This window comes from Canis lupus, chromosome 23 (genome assembly GCF_011100685.1).
Source record: "Canis lupus familiaris isolate Mischka breed German Shepherd chromosome 23, alternate assembly UU_Cfam_GSD_1.0, whole genome shotgun sequence".
In the NCBI taxonomy this organism is placed as follows: Eukaryota; Metazoa; Chordata; class Mammalia; order Carnivora; family Canidae; genus Canis; species Canis lupus.
In genome coordinates this window covers 28,565,972-28,585,152 of record NC_049244.1, presented here as the reverse complement: position 1 = coordinate 28,585,152, position 19,181 = coordinate 28,565,972, and the positions used below count along the sequence as shown (strand labels likewise).

The 19,181-nt window shown below is 42.8% G+C and overlaps 1 protein-coding gene across 1 annotated transcript in view; it reads left to right on the top strand.

The window, feature by feature from the left end:
• LOC119877453 (collagen alpha-1(I) chain-like) overlaps window positions 1-19,181 on the top strand; it is a 59,247-nt gene that overhangs the window by 25,222 nt on the left and 14,844 nt on the right. The window contains exon 6 of the mRNA XM_038571347.1: window positions 17,782-17,972. Coding sequence (XP_038427275.1) covers window positions 17,782-17,972 — 191 coding nt within the window. The remainder of the gene's footprint in view (window positions 1-17,781; window positions 17,973-19,181) is intronic.

The following is a 19,181-nucleotide window of genomic DNA, read 5'->3' as shown; positions in this document are numbered from 1 at the left end:
ATAAAATACTTAAAAAAAAAAAAAAAAAAAAAACTTCCTAACCTCCACATTCCCTCAGCCAGTTCTATAAACGTATCACCTACTATGTGCCTTATTTGTGTTTGGCACTGAGGCTAAAATAGCAAGCAAGAACAATCACGTACCCTGCACTGGGGTGAACAAAATTTTCACTTAAAGAAGAAAATTCTGACTGCCATGAGGAACTTGGATCGTAGAGTAATGAGAGTGAATGTGGGAGCACAAATCCAAGTGCTGTTGCAATGGTCCAAGTAAGAAAGGATGACACAGCAGGGTTGCTGGTGAATGAAGATGGAGGATGTTTGAAGTAGAATCAACTGCTCCTGTTAAGAGATTGCAAAGGGCATGTGAGAGAGAAAGAGAGGGAGGTACCGAGGCGATGGCGATGTTTCTGGTTTGAGCTTTTGTGCTGATTGATAGACCCCAGGAGTAGCAGGTTTGAGGACAGAGCTTGTGAGTTCTCTTCTTCAGTTTGCAACATTCACAAGACATCCAGATGGAGATGTCATATAGGCAATTGTACATACAAGGCTGAAGTGCACTGAGGATAAATATTTGGGAATTGTCAGCAAATAGGTGGTGTTTGAAGCCATGGGAATGGAGGAGCTCCCCAATGGAGAGAGAGAAATCTGTTCCACAAACTGTCATCTTTTAACATTTGCTGCTGGCACCCATGAATAATATCAATACCAGTAGTATTAACCCCTAAAAGCAGCTGGGGCACCTGGGTGGCTCAGTCAGGTAAGTGTCTGTTCAAGTCATGATCTCATGTGTCCTTGGATCAAGCCCTGAGTTGAGCTCTCTGCTCAGCCGGGAGTCTGCTTCTCCCCTTACCCAACCTCAATGTGGTCTTTCTCTCTCTCTCAAATAAATGAATAAAATCTTTTTTAAAAAGAAAAAAAAGAACAATGTTCCCTAAGAGCAGCATTCCCTGGGGTTCATAGGGCACTCAATTCTCTGTAGGCCTCACTGGGCTATAGCCAAGTCTATAGTCTGCCCAGAAGTAGAGCAAATTCTCCCTTCCTCACTCAGTGTCCCATTTGGTCACCTGAGTCACAGAGCAGGCTGATGGGGCTCCAGTACTCAAGAAAATATTGCCTGCACGTCTCACTCATTTCCCACAAGCTCAGACATCTATATCTGAACCAGACCCTGGCTATTCGCATCAGACCAAAAGAAAAGAACTGTAACCATATACTCTTATGAAAGCCTCAGTGCACCTGCCCATACTCATCTGAGGGCTTGTTTAGGCTCAGGATGTGTCCCCGTAATCACCACCACCACCACCACCACGCCACTATTTGAATAATGCTGTTCAGAAATGTTTCATCGTCTAATTTCCCCAAACTTCCACACCTTCATCTAATTAATGACCTTAACCTTCTACTTAGGTAGGGACTTGGCTTTGTGAAATACCAAATAATAGGGTCTAGGAATGCAAAGGGTGAGATCTTTGTTCTCCATCTGATAAATAACCCGTCCATCCACTGATTGACATATCACAGTAAGAATAATAACAAAAACTCCCAAACAAACCAGCCCTCAGGTCAAACCTTCATGTTGGTATGACAGCAAGTGCAAGGGGGAAGAATCCTGAGGAGAAGCTTGAAATGAGAAAACATTTGTGGACAAGGTGAGTGTAACAATGGCCTTGACAATAGGATATGCCGGATATATGGGAACAGTGGAATATATGGGAACCTACCAGGCCCAGGCCAGACATAGGTAGAGCCAAGAAAGGAAGTATGCTCCATAGGCAATCTGCCTGTGTTAGGAGTCACTCCCACACCAGCCTATACCAGGCTTCAACAAAGAGCAAGATACTCCCCCATGGTACACATGTATGGGTTCACATATGTATACATGTAAGCAAATGGCTTACTACATGTAATATAATAAGGGGCCCTGTTAGACACAAACAGAATGAATATCTTAGAAGAGGAAGGGCTGTGCTTCACTCTTCCTAGCCCAGTTGGAGAAAAGTTTTTTTACAGAAGTCATTTAACCTGAAAAAATAATAATAATAATAATAATAACCTGAGTCTTGAAGGATATATAGGCAATCTCCAGGTGGGCAAGTTATAGGTAAAGGACAGAATTCTAGGTTACAGTGAGGAGGGTCTTTGAAGGCACAGAGGTGAAGAAGCAGATAGTGTGCCTGTGATAGTATTTTCCATGTCGATGTACACAACATGGGGAGAACCCAATGGTGCTAGATGGGGTGAAGGATTTTAGGAAGCAGGGAGACACTACATTAAATAACAATGAATTCCTTGGAATTGAGAAAGCTATCTTTTCATTCCCTTCCATCTGTTCCAGAGAGAATGTCTCAGTTGGTTATCAAGATGCTAATCCTCCTTCTTAACAGAGTATGTTTCAGGCTCAGAGGTTTCCCAGGTAACAGTGTCTAGCTAGAATTTAATATTATTATGTTTTTATTATATTTATGTTTCTCTTCTGTTTATGGTAAATGACAGTAGTTTTCCATTTATAGTAATTACGTAAAATTTTCTTTCTAAACAAACTGAAGTTTAAGAAGTAAGTGATTTGGGGCAGCCCTGGTGGCTCAGCAGTTTAGTGCCGCCTTAGGCCCAGGGCATGACCCTGGAGACCCGGGATCGAGTCCCATGTTGGGCTCCCTGCATGGAGCCTGCTTCTCCCTCTGCCTGTGTCTCTGCCTCTCTCTGTATCTCAAATAAATAAATAAATAAATAAATAAATAAATAAATAAATAAATCTAGGGGAAAAAAGAAGTAAGTGATTTGCTTGGCAACTGCTTTGCCATGTGGTTAGAGTTTCTGCCTGGGGATCGGTATCAGGGCGGTGTGCTTGCTCATCCCCAACATGGCCACTGCACACATCACATCTACAGGTTCGCTAATGGGGGTGAGGAAGAGTGTTACCCATTTTTCATATCAGTGGAATTTGATGGAAAGAGATAGGCATGTCTCCGGAGTTGTTACTATATGTTAAGGGTTTGGAGAATATGGAATAAGAGACCATTTTCCTAATTAGTGAAAAATAACTTAGTAATGCTCACCTACCCCTTCTAGAAGGTTATGCAGTGTATTAATGTAGTGTATAATAAAAAGCAGCAAAAAAGTAAAGAAAAAAATACGTGATTTAAATGCAAATATAGCAAAATATTAAGTTAATCACACCCTGAGCTTATGGTAAGAATTATGACAGTGGTATATGAACATCTGAAGTGTTAGAAATACTCTCTAGGAGAAAGATTAGCAGTTTGCTACATTGCTATCATTATGTTAGCATAGATCATTTGGAGATAAGCATGGTAAAATGGGTCAACCTTTCTTCTCCTTTTTTAGATAAACACTACTATCAATGTGGGGGTAGAACTCATGATCCTGAGATCAAGAGTTGCATACTCAGGGATCCCTGGGTGGCCAGCGGTGTGGCGCCTGCCTTTGGCCCAGGGCGCGATCCTAGAGTCCCGGGATCGAATCCCACGTTGGGCTCCCGGTGCATGGAGCCTGCTTCTCCCTCTGCCTGTGTCTCTGCCTCTCTCTCTCTCTGTGACTATCATAAATAAATAAAAATTAAAAAAAAAAAGAGTTGCATACTCTAATGACAGGGCCAGCCAGGCTCCTCAAAATGGTTCCAGTTTAAAGCCAGGCCGACAGGGCAGCCGGGTCGCTCAGTGGTTTAGCACCACCTTCAGTCCAGGGCGTGATCCTGGAGACCTGGGATCAATTCCTGCATGCTTCTGTCTCTGTCTCTCTCTCTGTCTGTCTCTCATGAATAAATAAATAAAATCTTTTTAAAAATAAATAAATAAAGGCAGACAGAAATTCCTATCTTCCTTCAATAGGTGAGTGGCCTTGGGAAAGGGCTCTTGAGATCTTACTTCCCTCACCTTTAGACTGAGAGTCCATATTACAGGACTGACTAAGCATTAGACACAACAGATATGCGGGTCCTAAAATCATAGACATTGTTCATCTTCTTTATAACTTTCCAACAAGCTTTCCAAGGTTAGCCATGATTGACTCTGACCTAATTTCTCTAATTCTGTGAGACAGTCTGTCTGCAGAGCTGTTAATTGGTTTCAGAAAAGAATTGAATGTGTTCTTTTTCTTTATTTCTCCGTTAATTTGTATAGAAAGTTAAAAAAACACACTTACAACTGGCACAATGTCCATAATTGCCGGGTCATCCCAAAATGGTTCACAATGGGGAGGGCACCACCCACCCAGTCCAAGTCAGAGGATCCATGTTATATTCCAATGTTCTTCGGAATGCATTTTGTAATATTTTTGAAACACAAAAAAATAAACTGCATAAACACCATAGACACATCTCTAAAAATTTAAAACACCAAGAAGGGGGGGGACGGAAATAATCCACATCCAGTTCCAGCCCATCCTTTAAGCCACTCCCTACTGCTCAACCCCTCCACCCACCCCACCAACCTCCCCCTATAATGAGGCCTGAAGAAGCCTGTGATGTGGACTTAGTGAGTGTGGCAGACAACTCAGAGTACCACCACCCAGGTCTCTGGCTTTCCACTTCAAAAGCAAGCACATGCTGAGAGGGGGAAACCAAAAGATTTCTCTTGTAATCAGGACACCTTGCCTTAAGTAAGAGATAAACTGAACCAGCCCAACCCCCTTAGTAAGCACAGCCTGAATTTCCAGCTCTTGTAAAATCATTAAAGCATGGCATAAAAGCAGTTTTCCCTTCAACAGTGGTAATGATTTTCATCTCCCAAATTAAGCATTGACTTTTTGGGAAGCTTGTCATTAAAGGATTTTCTGTCTGCTGACCTTTGCTTTCACTTCCTGGAAGTGTTTTATTAAGTAGGTCATCTCATTCAAATACAGAACAGTACTAATATCTCCCATGCAGTTTTGCAGTTCTAGTTATAAGCATGACATGCAAGCAATTTAGGACTCTTTGGGTTTTGCATGTGCTATACATTTGTTTTTTACCATGGTCATACTTTTTCCTAAATGAGCCACCAGATTTACTTATTTATTTATTTTAAAGATTTTATTTATTCATGAGATACAGAGAGGCAGAGACATAGGCAGAGGGAGAAGCAGGCTCCTCACAGGGAGCCTGATGTGGGACTTTATTCCAGAACCCTGGGATCATGCCCTGAACCAAAGACACACGCTCAACCACTGAGCCACCCAGGTGTCCTGAGCCATCAGATTTAAATAGATCAGATACAGCTATTTCTTCTTACAATTTGGTACAATTCAGAAACATGGTTTTTAGGAATGCCTTCTCATCGATTGTAAGGGATAGAATGAAATAAATTTCGAAACACAAAATGAAAGTATGATTTTAAACAAGAAGTGATCAGACATTTTAGCCATTTTTTTAAATGTTTATATTCCCACATGCTAGAGAGTCTACTACTAGAAACCCTAACTTTTGATTGGCTAAAAAGATTGAAAACTGCAGTGCCCTATATACCTCCATAAAGACAGTGACTAATTACTTCTGAATGATTGTCATAGCTCGTTAGCAATCTGTTTGAGGATATCATATTTAGTCTACACAATGTTTTTTTGTTTTGCAAATCCTGGTGATAATAACATAGCCTTAAATACACACAAGAAGACAAGTGCATTTCTAGGGTCTAATACTTTTATTTGTCAAGATATTAATGGTTTAAAATTTGTATTTGAAGCCCTAGAAAACTGTCAAGGAGTCTACAGTTTAACTCTAATAGAGTAGTTTAGTCTAACTATTCAGAAAAAGGAAAAGCGAATGGCTTTATTACAAACCTTGAGCTTAATGTCAGGATTCAAATAATATTCCAAATTCAAATAAATCTTCACAAGCTTCCTTGCTTCTCTGATTGCTAAATCCGAATAGCCCCAAGCAGGAGCCGACCTGTGCCTATAAACATGTAAACTAGCAGACATTGAATCACTAAGTCACATAAAAGCAGCACCCGAAAGCAAACACCAGTTAGCCTTAAAGATAATATAAACAAAATGATACCTGTTCTTCAGCTTTTTGGTTTCTCAGCATCGATAGATATTTCCTAATTGCATGGAGAGGATATTTTTTGAAATAAGAGAATCTAGACTGAGGCAACAGATTATCCATGGTGAGGAAAGTAAGAAGGTTCTTGTCTGCCCCACCCTGTCAGCAACCATATGAAGTCTAGAAGCTTCACAATTCCTCAGATGCCTAAGATTTGCTTGTAGCTTGATCACTTTCCTGCAAATAAAGCAAATGTTCTTGCAGCTTCCTTTTTTGGGGAGGGTTCTTGGTGAAACGAGACAGCGAAGTACGAGCACCGACCATCTAAAAGCGTCCAGAAAAGCAATGCTCAAAGGGCAGAAGGAGCCGGGAGGAATTTAGGGGCTGGTCCACAGAATGCAAATTGCTTAGTGGTAGTGATGCGATTGTCCTATTTCTAGCAACAGCGTTCTGTTGCAAGCTATGTTAATATTAGCTAGCTGGTGACTTTCCACACCCACAGACTCTCGTGAGGTTTAATCTTAATTCTTCTGACAGCTTTTCTGGCTTTTAAAGAGGACATGACATGTAGGGTTTTGGGGTTTTTTTTCTGTTTCCTTCTAGATTTTTTATCAGCATGAGCACACACAGGGACATCCCTTGGCTGTGACTCAGCTCAAAAGTGTTGATTCATTCAGTCTTTAGAAGCTTTGTTTTAGGGGACTTCTTAAAAAATTAACAATTTACTTCACTCTTCACTGTTATCAAGGAGTTCAGTGTCAGCACTTAAGAGGTTTGGTTTACACTGTCATGCATTATGCAACATGCCCAGGAACCAGATACTTTACGTTAATTGAACAATAGCTGCAAACAGATTCTGTTCTGAGTTAAAAGGTTTCTCTCCTTGAATCCTTATCTCAAATCCACAGGCTGAATCCAGAAACGTTAAATTTCCCCAGGCTTTATTCCGAATGTAAGGAAGAAAAAAGGTTATACATTTACTTCCTAAGTATTATAAAAAGGATTCATGCTTGAAAAAGAGAACCAGCTAAGAGGTCTGTGGTCTTAGAGGACGTGAAATCATAAAATTTGAAAGTTCAATATTTTCTTAATGCTCTTTAGAAGTCACAGGGTTTCTGAACAAAGTTTCCAAGTAGGCTTTACTATTTTGTTATCCTTTTTAACATCCTAGTAGCTGGTTCATTTGATGGAAACATTTGGCCACTTTGGTAAGGGATCAACCCAAAATCATGAGGCCCAGATATGTGCTTTAAAGTGGAAAGAGAGAGCTGGTCTTTTCCCTTTCAGAGATAGCACTGTTGGGAAGGAGGGGGAAACAAAGCTGGAAACCCACATGGAAGCCTGAGCTGTCCCCCTGGACAGCCGCCCTGCCCCTACTGGCTGGGCCACTAGCCTTCAGGGAACACACTTGATGGGCCTAATGTGGGTCATGCTGTAGCAGCCCAGGCCATCTGTCAGGCTGGCCTCCCGCCCACTTGCAAGGTGATCTTCCAGTCCCACCAGAGCTAGGCTGGCAATTCCAAGAAGTCATTTACATAATGCTGCTGGGGCTGGCTCCCAGGAGGAGGAGGACCTGCCCTCCTGCCCCTGCTGTAGGTGCAAGGCGGGCTGGCTCTTCCAGTCTCCTCTGTATGCTGGAGACAGCCCACTCTAATGAGGGCCAGAGACCAGCACTGGGCTTGGGAACCACCAGAATGCTAAGGACAGGGTTGTGTGCTCCCTGCCAGCTCACAGCCAAGAAAAACAAGGAGCATGGAAACAGACACCCTCGCCCTGGAAAAGGGGGAGGCCCTTGAGGCTTTGGGAGGAGGAAAGATGCCATTTATATACACCCTTGAGGAACCCACGAGCCGCCCTTTTCCCTTGCTTTTTAAAAATATCTAAAGCTTCAGAGGTGCCTCTTCTCATGGGCAGAAGCTGGCGGCCTGCCAAACACCCACAGCTCGGCTGTGATCAAAGTCTTTTCCCAATGGATGAACACAGAGCAGACTTCATTTCCAGTGGTTGTTTCATGATCACCTTCTCCTGCTTTGAGGAGAGTAATGAAAAGAGAGATGGGGAAGGGATGGGTGTGGGGAGAGAAAAAGAAAACCCAGATGGAAAACTGTCCTGGCTAGATTTAGCATAACAAAAATTGGTGAAACAAACACAACTAAAACTCCCTTAGGTCTTTAACTGACAATAAATATAAATTGTATCTAATATGTACTGGGCCTTTCAGCCAGGCACTGGGCTAAATTCTTGACATTATTCATATAACCCTACAGCAGCACCTTACGGGGAAACTGAGGCTTAAAGAGGGTAAACAACTTGCCCAAGTCACACAGCTACAAAGCAGGGGAGAAGGGACTCCAACCAGGTAGACTGATGCACCAGTCTCCAGAGTCTTAGTTCCCAGTCAGTACACGGCACAGCCCCTTAGCCCACATCCCGAAATGGATTCCTGAGAGCCTCTTTACAGATGAATCTAACAAAGGAAAGGCGTGGAGTTGCCTTGTTAACAAGAAATACAAACATAGGGACACCTGGGTGACTCAGTGGTTGAGCATCTGCCCTTGGCTCAGATCGGGATCCTGGGGTCCTGGGATCGAGTCCCACATCAGGGTCTTCGCAGGGAGCCTGCTTCTCCCTCTGCTTATGTCTCTGCCCCTCCCTGTGTGTCTCTCATGAATAAATATTTTAAAAAAGAAAGAAAGAAAGACAAACATAGACTGCTAGAAATTTATAGACCAAGATTATTAGATTAGAGATTGGGTACATGTTCATGCAAAACCATACAGCTCCCTGGCCTGGATTCTGTGTAAGTGAGGCTAATCTTCATTATTCACCTTGTAAAGTTTCCTTTCTGAAAGGATTCTAGTGATCTTGGAAAGAGGTTGTGCTTGTAGATACAGATTTTCTGCTCCCCACACTTTGAAGACTACTGTAATCTCAGTTTCTGTTTGACATCGGCTGCAATGGTTAATTTCGCTCAATGTTTAATACAGATATGATGCGGGAGAGTCACAGTCCCATTGTATCCACAGTGTGGACATGTCTGCCATCTCAGCCTGGAGGAGTGATGGTTTAATTGCCACTGTGACTCGGTTGCCTTGGTGAACGGCAGTTAACCAGAGATCGGGTCAGTGCACATCTGACCAGAGACAGTGTACATCCACAAGGACGGAAAGAACCCAGTGGGTCAGCCCAGTGGTAAGAGGTTTATTCTGCTGTCCACCCCTGCAAAGTAGCACAATGTGGAGTGGAAGTGATTACCTATTATTTGTATAACTCACTGCCACGCCCTTGTCCTCTATCTAATAGGAAAAATAACCAACAGGGACACCTGGGTGGCTCAGGGGGTTGGGCTCCTGCCTTTGGCTCAGGTTGTAATCCCAGGGCCTGGGATCGAGTCCTGCACTGGACTCCCCACGGGGAGCCTGCTTCTCCCTCTGCCTGTGTCTCTGCCTCTCTTTCTCTGTCTCTCATGAATAAATAAATAAAATCTTAAAAAGAAAAGAAAAAGAACCAACAGAAACCACAAACCCAGTAAAGCCCTGGATCCAGGCTGCAACCCCACCATGAAAAGATGTTTGTGTGTTCTCTTTGGTTTCTAAAAATTACCTGCTTTTTCACAAATAGCTTAAGGTATAGGAACCCCAATTTCTTCACTTGGAGAGCAACACATAGGGGCAAAATTAAAGCCTGAAGAAATAGTGACATGGATATGAAGAAAAAGATTATTTTACAATTTACTTCTTTTCAAATGTTGGAGAAGACGGGATGAAAATGTGGGCTCGTGAGGCCGTCTAGCACTGTGCACTGCACACAGCAGGTATTGCATTAATACATGCCCGGCACCTAGTTAGGAAAGGGGAAAGACAAAGAGAAAAGAATGGGGTTTATTTACACCACAAGTGTTCAAATCAGTATGAGAAACAGGAAAGGAAACCAGAAAAGTGTGTCTCCAGGATGCCTTTTAGTTGAAGGAGGTTTCTAAAGTGCATTAGGACAAACACAAAAACCCCACTAATCCCCTTCTCTTTCTCCTTTCAATCAGTGCTGAGAGTTTCTATCAGGAAAATGACTCCATTCTCTGAGAATTAATCTAGCCCAGAGATAAAATGAAGGGCAAGCAGTGAGTATGATGGAGCAGCAGCTAGCCCAGAAAACAGAAACCATGTTTTATTATGAATTCCACTGAGACATCACTCTTATTCCACTAGGTCTCTGGATATTGGCTCAGTTTCTTGCTCTCCCAAGGACAGCTCTAAATGAAATCAGGAGAGGAGGAAAGGGAGGCATTAACCAATGCTCCTTGGAGCAAGTTAATACAGCCCCAACATTCCACCTTTTGCCTGATGAAATCTTTTGTGCTACTTGATATGATGGCATTTTCTTGCTGCTCCCGCCATGTAGGGAGTAATTTCTTGACACCTGCATATGGCGGATTTTTTACTTTCTCCAAATCCACATTCAAACCTCCCCCTGTGTTCCTATGACAGCTACAATTCAACAATTTTGGTGTTTCTAATTGCCCTGTGAGCTCTACAACTTTTATGCCTCCTGATTTCTGGGATTCAAGTATGATTTCTCAAACTTTACAGTAACTCTGCACCCCTGGGACACTTGTCCTCCACTTAGGAAGAAAACGTTTTTCTGCATAGTTTAAAAACAAACTTGAACATGCATTAGCATCACCTGAAGGGCTTGTTAAAGCACAGGTTACTGGCCCCACCCTCACAGTTTCGGATTCAGTAGGTTTGAAGACCGAGATTTTGCATTTGTATCCGTTTCTCGGGTGATGCTGATGCTGGTGGTCCAGGGACATCGGTTTGGGTGCTGTCAGGTAAGGGACATAACTATGGAGCAATTTGTCAGGAGGAATTTGAAGGACAGGATACTCTGTTTGCTGGAGCACTTTGAGAGCTCCCATCAGGTCCACAATTTTAAAATCCACTTCCTCGGCAGTTGGGAGTTTTTCCTTAGTTCCTCTGTTTTGTAGCCACTCTTCCATAAGGGAGCACCTGCAGTTATCAAGCTTCAGATGGACCTGCCTCCAAGGTCTGTCTTCTTGGGAGTCTGTCTTCTTGTCTTGATATCAGATTGCTCTCAAATTCTCACTCGGTTCCTCTTACCAAGCTGAAGCAGCACTGTAAGTAAACTTACCTCAAGGAGACAACCCTGTTTTTAAGCTCAGGGCCAGAAACCACAGCCAGCTGTACACAACACTCCCTCTCTCCCTCTTCTGCCACTAACACCTTATTCCACTGCAGCTGGGGAAGGAGGATTCTTGGAACAGGCAGCTAGCCCCTCATGCCAAGAATCTCCAAGATCACGATTTTCAAGATTTTCCACAAACCCCTCCCCAAGCATAATCTATTCATCAACTGCAATTTGGGCAGGGTCCTCCACTAACTCTGTCGCCTTTCATACAGTCTTGAGTTTACTGCAAACTGGTCCTTTAATAAAAACATAAAAATCCTCAGCAAGCTCACTCTTCCTGGTGGGTCAGAAGGCAGGTCTTTGGAGCTGTATCACCTTCTCCTCAGGACCATGATTTTCCTTCCACCCTCCCCATAGCAGCCATGCTTTGCTCTCTCTGTGAGGAGTAACACCAACCCAGAAAGAAAAGACTGAGGTATTTTCTCCTAAGGATGGAGAGCAATGATTCAACACTGAGGGAACTTTCAAATTGGTAGTTGTGCTACCTACAATTCTCTATGAAAAATAAAAATATGGTTTTTGCGATAAGGAACATACCTCCTCCCCCCACCCCTTAAGTAAAGGAGCTTTGGCTAACGAGGAGAATGGAGGGTGGGAGTGGGTGGGCAGATTGGTGTGTTCCCTTGTAATACTTGGTTTGAAAGGTAAGGGTGTTATTGAAAGCAGATGTGTGACTGGACAAAGCTACCTTGGTGGTGGATGGCTCTTGGGATCAAGAAGTGATCCAACCTTCCTTTCCCATTTCTCTGACTCCATTGTGTGGGTGGAAGTTCAGTGGCCTGAGAACATGGTGCCTCAGATAATGCTTAAATACTTGTCTGAAGTTCTAGTGGAAAGGCCCAGGCCAGCGGCATATAGGGTAACTCAGTCTTCATTGCCACCTCCTGTGAAAACCTCTATTGAGAATGAGGGGGTGAGAGTCTGATGGAGGTGGCAGCTCATGTTATCTAAAAGAAAGATAACATGCATGCAGTTTGGGGTAGAGAAATTATTTATCACGATGATGTGGATAGTCATTTCTTTCACTCTATTATCCCTGATTTTTTTAAATATGAAAGGTAATTATCCAACATGGACATGATATATGTCTTCTATCAGTTGGATCACTAGACAGCATTAACTTTGGTGCAACTCAGATTATAATTAGGTACAATGACCTGAGTAATCATTACCAGAACGTAAATTTGTGTTTATTCTTAAACCTTAGGTATCAAAACCAGAGGTTTATGGGATTATTCATTTATTTATTTTTTGCAAGACTGGCTAGTTATTCTTTTTTTTTTTTTTTTTTTTTAAGATTTTGTTTATTTGAGAGAGAGCAAGAGTGCATGAGCAGGGGATGGGCAGAGGGAGAGTCAGACTCTCCTAGGAGCAAGGAGCCAGATGTGGGACTCAATCCTGGGACTCTGGGATCATGATCTGAGCTGAAAGCAGACGCTTAACAGACTGAACCACCCAGGCATCTGAGACTGAGATGTTCTTTTGAGCCTTGCTTCTCCTGTGGTCCACAGAGCAACAGCATTAGCATCAACAAGTCCCGAGATCTTGTTAGGAATGCAGAATCTCAGGCCTCATCCTGGATCTTTTAAATCATAATCTGCATTTTGACAAGATCCCTAAGTGATTTGAATGCACATGAAAGTTTGAGATCCATGGCCTAGGAATGAAGACAGGGCTCCTTCACACTCCTTTTGTGCTCCATACATGACTTGATCCTACCACTTAATTTTGTAAGAGTACCTGTTTCTTGTCTGTAGCTCCTTCCTCACCAACCTCCCTCAGAGCAATGACTGTGTCTTGTCCATTGTTACATAGGTGCCTCACAGTTGCTCAACAGATCTTTATTTAATGAATGAATGACTGATTATACACGTAGTGTAGCAGCTAGGTATGAACTACCTTGAGTTTTTCCAGATCTTGTTGGCCTCTAGATCCAGACTGGTTGTACTAACAATAACAGCCCAAATTTCACTGGTTCATGGCTTCATCTGTTCATGCCCAGCAGGACTTACTGCTGCTGCAAACGGCCACCCAAGTATTTCTGGGAGCTTTCAGATGTGCCTCTCACATAGTCGCAAGCAAATCCTGGCCAGCTGCTGTAGTGTTTCCTTCCTTGTTCCTATTCTGGCCCCCTACCTGTCACTGCTGTCGCTACCTGGTGTGTCAGCATAACCCCTTAGGGCTCTTGAGTGCCAAAGCATCTTCCAGGACTTCTCATTTAACCCACTGCTCTTTGTCTCTCCACAACGCAATCATGAGCTGTGCACTCCTATTCAAGCATTCTTGGGAGGCTCTTCAGTGGCAACTCCCAGGATCCCTGTTTTGTTTCCCCCTGCCCATCTGTCTTCAGTACAACTCAGCACCTTTACTGTGGGTTCCTCACCTCACCAACTGTCCTTCTGGGCAGGATCCCTTTTACAAGAACCCTGGGTTGTTAGAATGAAATACCTTTGACCTGCCACCAAAGAAGAACAAGGTGTTTTTGTTTTTGTTTTTACTACATGCAGTGCTCAACCTTGCTGCCATCGATCCCCTCTTGTTTTCTCAGGTGTAGGCCTACCAACTTCTCCATAAAGTGTTTCCATAAAGTAAGTGACACACACTGTACCCATCTCCTATGATGAGGTGTGGGAAGATTAGTACTAGAAGGGTCTCTCCTAAGAAACACTTCTCATAAAATTATTTCCTGTCTCCTTGACCAAACTGGAGTCGGCTCCTCTGAGTCTTGTCTTTTTTTTTTTTTTTTTTTTTATATTCATGAGAGACACAGACAGAGAGAGAGGCAGAGACACAGGCAGACAGAGAAGTAGGCTCCTTGCCAGGAGCCCGACACAGGACTCAATCCGGGGACTCCAGGATTGCGCCCTGGGCCAAAGGCAGGTGCTAAACCGCTGAGCCACCCAGGGATCCCCCGCTTAGTGCAGTTTTAGCAAGAATATCTGTTGGGTTAATTTAACATAACCCACTCTCCCTTAGTATTACCCTGGCCTGCCTTCAGCAGAATTCCCTAGCATGTAAATGGCCCTCATACAATTCCAACCAATTTCTATGTGACTTCAACTCTTAATCATTATACAGGACTACCTCCATAGCTGTTTTATATCTCCAAGCAGGATGCCTGACGCACAATAGGTACCTAATATATGTACTTATGAAATGAACAAGCTAAAAGACCAATCAACTTTTATGTTGTCATCCTTTCTATTTAAAGTTCTGTAACTAGTGAGCTATTTTAGGTCTGGATTAACTGTGGTTGAAGTAACAGATACGTGGTTAGGATCTCCATGACACATAGAGCCTGTGCTTCCAATTAATGACAATCACCTTTTTCTTCCTGTATACTCCTGGTCTTTAACGTAACTCCTGGGCTCAAACCAACCTCTATCACAGCTGTTTACCTGATACTACCATTTCCCAGTGCATCGAGCCAAAACCATAAAAAGTTTTCATTTAAAGATAAAAAATGAAACAACTTTTGTGAAAGAGATTAACACATAGACAATTAACAAAAATGCTAATTCTCCATCATCACTGGAGAATTAATGCACTGATTTACCTGTATAACAATGTGTATGATAATTTGTTTCGTATCTTAGTGGGATCTGGCTGCTGTAACAAAATACCACAGACTGAGTGGCTGAAACAACAAACATCTTTTTTTTTTTTTCATGGTTCTGGAGGCTGGAAAGTCCAAGATCAAGGTGTCAGCAAAGTTGGTTTCTGGTAAGGGCTCTCTTCCTGGCTTGTAAACAGCCACCTCTCATATGTCCCCACACAGTCTTTTCTTGGTGGGTACACTCAAGACAGAAAGAAAGAGAGAAATGAGGGAGATTGAGGGTGGTCTAGTGTCTCTCTTTAAAAGAACACTAGTCCTATTGGATTAGGGTCCCACCTTTTTTTTTTTTTTTTTAAGATTTTATTTATTTATTCATGAGAGATACAGAGAAAGGCAGAGGCACAGGCAGAGGGAGAAGCAGGCTCCCTGTAGGGAGCCCGATGTGGGACTTGATACCAGGACTCCAGGTTCACGCCCCAGGTGGAAGGCAGGCACTAAATCACTGAGCCACCCAGAGATCCCAGGGCCCCACCTTTATTGCCTCATTGAACCTTAATTACTTCCTAATGATGAAGTTGTGGAATATAGATGAGGTTTGGTGGGGTGAGGTCCAGAGCTGAGAACCAAGAAAGAATTCTTGAGATGTCTTTGGTGCAAAATGGTGGTTTTATTAAGGCACGGAGTCAGGACCCGTCATTGGGCAGGAAGGGCGGCTGCCTTGGGCTTGTGAGGGGTAGCTGATTATATACCTGGGAGTTGGAAGGGATTTGGGAATAGTGTACTCTCTAAGGAATTTTGGAAGCAAGGTTTCCAGGACCTTAAGGGGGCTAGCTGTTGTTGGGAAAAGGTCACTCGTTACCATCTAATAAAACCTGAGTCATGAGACCCTTCAGACGTATATTGGTGTGCCATGTGCGTGGGGGATGATTGCCAACATGTATCTTGGGCGGGGGTGGTGGTGGTGGTGGTGGTTAGAGATAAAGGAAATTTCTAAAGGAATTTTTATATGTTAAAGTAGTCTTACAGGATCCTGTGGGTTGGGCTAAGATTTAAGATTGCCTTTTGCCCTTAGCAAAGTATTAACATCGAGGCAGTTGAGTCTGTAGAGGAATGTCTCTCTGCCTGTTTCAAGGACTTGTCAATGGGCTGCCCCAGGCTTGTGCTTTGTATTCAGCTAGCCCTGTTCCCCATCACTTTAGAGGCTCTGTCTTGAGGTTAGGGTTTCAAGATACGAGTTTTTGGTGTGTGTGTGGGTCACGCATTGATTTAGGATTGATTTAGGATGAAAACCAGAGGGTTAAGGGTCTTGAGGATTTTAGCACATTGTTGTGCTCAATAAAATGACTTGAGCAATACTTGCTTATACCTAAATTGTTTTATCTTTCTTCTAGTGAGGATCCATGCCTCTATAAAATTTTGAACAAAATTGCCTACTCAGAATTTATTTATGAATGCTCAAGTTTCCTGGATGAAAGATCTCGGTATTACTTAATGATGTAAAACATTTCATCAAAATGAAGAAAGTCTCCATTACTTTCTAGCTTCAGCATTAAAGTGTAATTCTCATCCTAATTTACAGTTGCTTTATTTAAAATTGGGTTTTTTTTTTTTTGAGTTATTTCCTTGAACTATCCCAAACCATTTCTTTCTTTCCTTAATATTAGTTTTCAGACACTTACATATAATTCTATTTCCCCAGAGGCCTTTGTTTACAGTTACAAAATCTTTATTGCTATAGAATTCCTTTCAGCTCTTTATGATTGCTCTTGCTCCAAGGTCCTGTCTAGACCTGACATCCTATGATTCCAAGATGCTCCATGAAGAAAGCAATGTTTTAAACTGTAAGGCTTGTCAAGCTCAAAAAGAATATAAGGTTGAAGAGGTGGGTAGAGCAACAGAAATGCTGTTATTGCTATTGTTGCACAGAATTGTAAAAGGAGCTCAAAGTGACAGCATGCATTGATTCTCCTTTCTTCATGTAGCTGTAAATCTGTAAACAAGTCGGTTTCCAAGAGCTTGTCAAGAATTTCTCCTTCCCAAGAATTTTCTTTCAAGTGTTTTTGATGGCTTTCTACCAGGCATATCTTATGTGAAACTGAACTCTCCCCACCCCTCTTAACAGCAGGTGCCCAGTTCTCAACTTCCATCTGCATTGTATTTTATACTTTTGTCTTTTTTAGCAGCTTACGCCTTTGTTTTTCAGAGGCAGCCTTGTAACAGGTGCCTTCACTTGGCAGCTTAACTGTTGCCAGAGCTGCTAAGTTTCCTCCCCGCGGTGGCTGGGTTTCTTGCTATTGGTAAAGGCAGGTGTAATGCTGAGACCACCATTTGGAATCCACTATACATCAGACGGGCTATAACATCTGAATGAAGATTTTCATTTTGCTAATTTTAAACATGTAAGCACTAAAGTGCACGTTTTAAAAGAATTTTAAAGAACAACAGCTTTTTTTTTTTTTTTTAAAGATTTTATTTATTTATTCAGGAGAGACAGAGAGAGAGGCAGAGACACAGGGAGAGGGAGAAGCAGGCTCCATGCAGGGAACCCGATGTGGGACTCGGTCCCAGGACTCCAGCATCACACCCTGGCCAAAGACAGGCGTTAAACCACTGAGCCACCCAGGGATTCCTGGACAACAGCTTTTTAATCTCATTCTAGCTTAGGTTCTCTCTCCCTATTGTGATATGCAGACTTCACTTTGTCTCCAGAAGAGATGTCACTTATGACTGAAGTCATATTTCTGTTTTCCATACTGAGATCACTAAGCAAGATTTAACACAGGCATTCCTTGGCACCACAGTTCCTGATCAGAGCCACAAGAAGAGAGGGAATAAAGTACACCCTTTCCCCCCAGGCAGATTGTGCCAGTTATTAAGTACCTGTGTCTCGGGTCCAAACACATCGTTCTGTGCTCAGTGAGGCTGGGATTCTACAGACCACATTCCCTTTTGCCAGCAGTTCCTCACTAGGCTTTGCCAATGGAGGGTGACTGCAAGTTTGAAGGAATAAAAAGGGACTTGCTCCTTTTCTGTTTCAGTTTTGCTTCCTGCTCTGAGACTCACACCAGCAACACTTCTTCACCCCGGCAGCAGTCCCTTGGCAGCAGCATTCCATCTCTATAATAGAGGTGAAAAAACTTGCAGTTTTTCCAACATTCTCAGAATCTGCCCCATTATCCCGCTCAGAAGCACCAGCACAGCCAGCCAGTGCCTGCCCTTGGGTCCGGATGTGAGTACCAGCTGGCTAGTGCCCGCCCCCCCCTTCAGGGGTCTGGGTCCTAGCCTCCTTCTCAACTTTGAGCTAAGGAAGTTTGGTGGACCCGGACTTTAGGCATCATCATGCATTGGATTGAAATTCAGGTCGTTTTATTGAATATGAAAGGTAAGGGTGTCACAAGAAGACTGGAGGACTTGGGGACATTCAAAGTATGGGTTAGTGACTTCCAAACCTGTGTCTGTGTGCCAGACATCTTTCCCAGGTTTATTTTTTATTTTTATTTACTTTTTATTTATTTATTTATTTATTTTTTTAATTTACTTTTTAAAATATTTATTTGTGAGAGACACACAGAGAGAGAGCACATGGCAGAGACACAGGCAGGGGGAGAAGCAGGCTCCATGCAGGGAGCCCAACACGGGACTCGATCCCAAGTCTCCAGGATCATGCCCTGGGCTGAAGGCAGTGCTAAACCGCTGAGCCACAGGGCTGCCCTCTTTCCCAGGTTTAAATGGAGAGCCCGTATGTACCTCAAACCCAGAATGTCTAAAATTAAACCTTTGTCTTCCCCCTTGGCTCAGTGAATTCTTCACCATCTACCAGTTGCCAGCAAGAACTGTTTTTTAGGTTCACAAATACTCTCCAAGTATTGCTGATTTTAATTCCTGAATGTCTCTTACTTTCCCTCTCTATTTCACAGCCCTCCTTCAGATCCACCAGGCTACTGCAAAACCCTCCTAACTTGTCCCTCTGCTTCCTGGCTCTTTCCCTTCTAATCTAACCTTTCTAGAGGGTGTGCCTTTGAAAAGTTCTGAAAAGATGATAAAAACTTGTGATTTTCAGAACACGGTCCTAGATCTACCCAGCGACTCTTCTGCCCCTCCAAATCATTTAAAATTTTTCTTTTTGTCACTGTTAAACACAACTTGATGATATGTCATGGTGTTGCTAATTCATGTTTCTTGTGCTTATTGTTCACTGAGCTTTGGTCTGTGGGCATATAGTTTTCATAGTTTGGAGATTTTTTTTGTCCCGTATTTCCTCAAACGCCTCTTCTCCCTCTCACTTTTAGAGACTGCAGTAACATACATATTAGGCCATTTGAGTTGTCCCACAGTGCAGTGACTCCCCTTTTCTGTTTTCTTTTTTCTCTCCATGTTTCACTTTGAAAACCTCCTATTGCTATGTCTTCAATTCACTAATCTTTTCTTCGGTCATGTC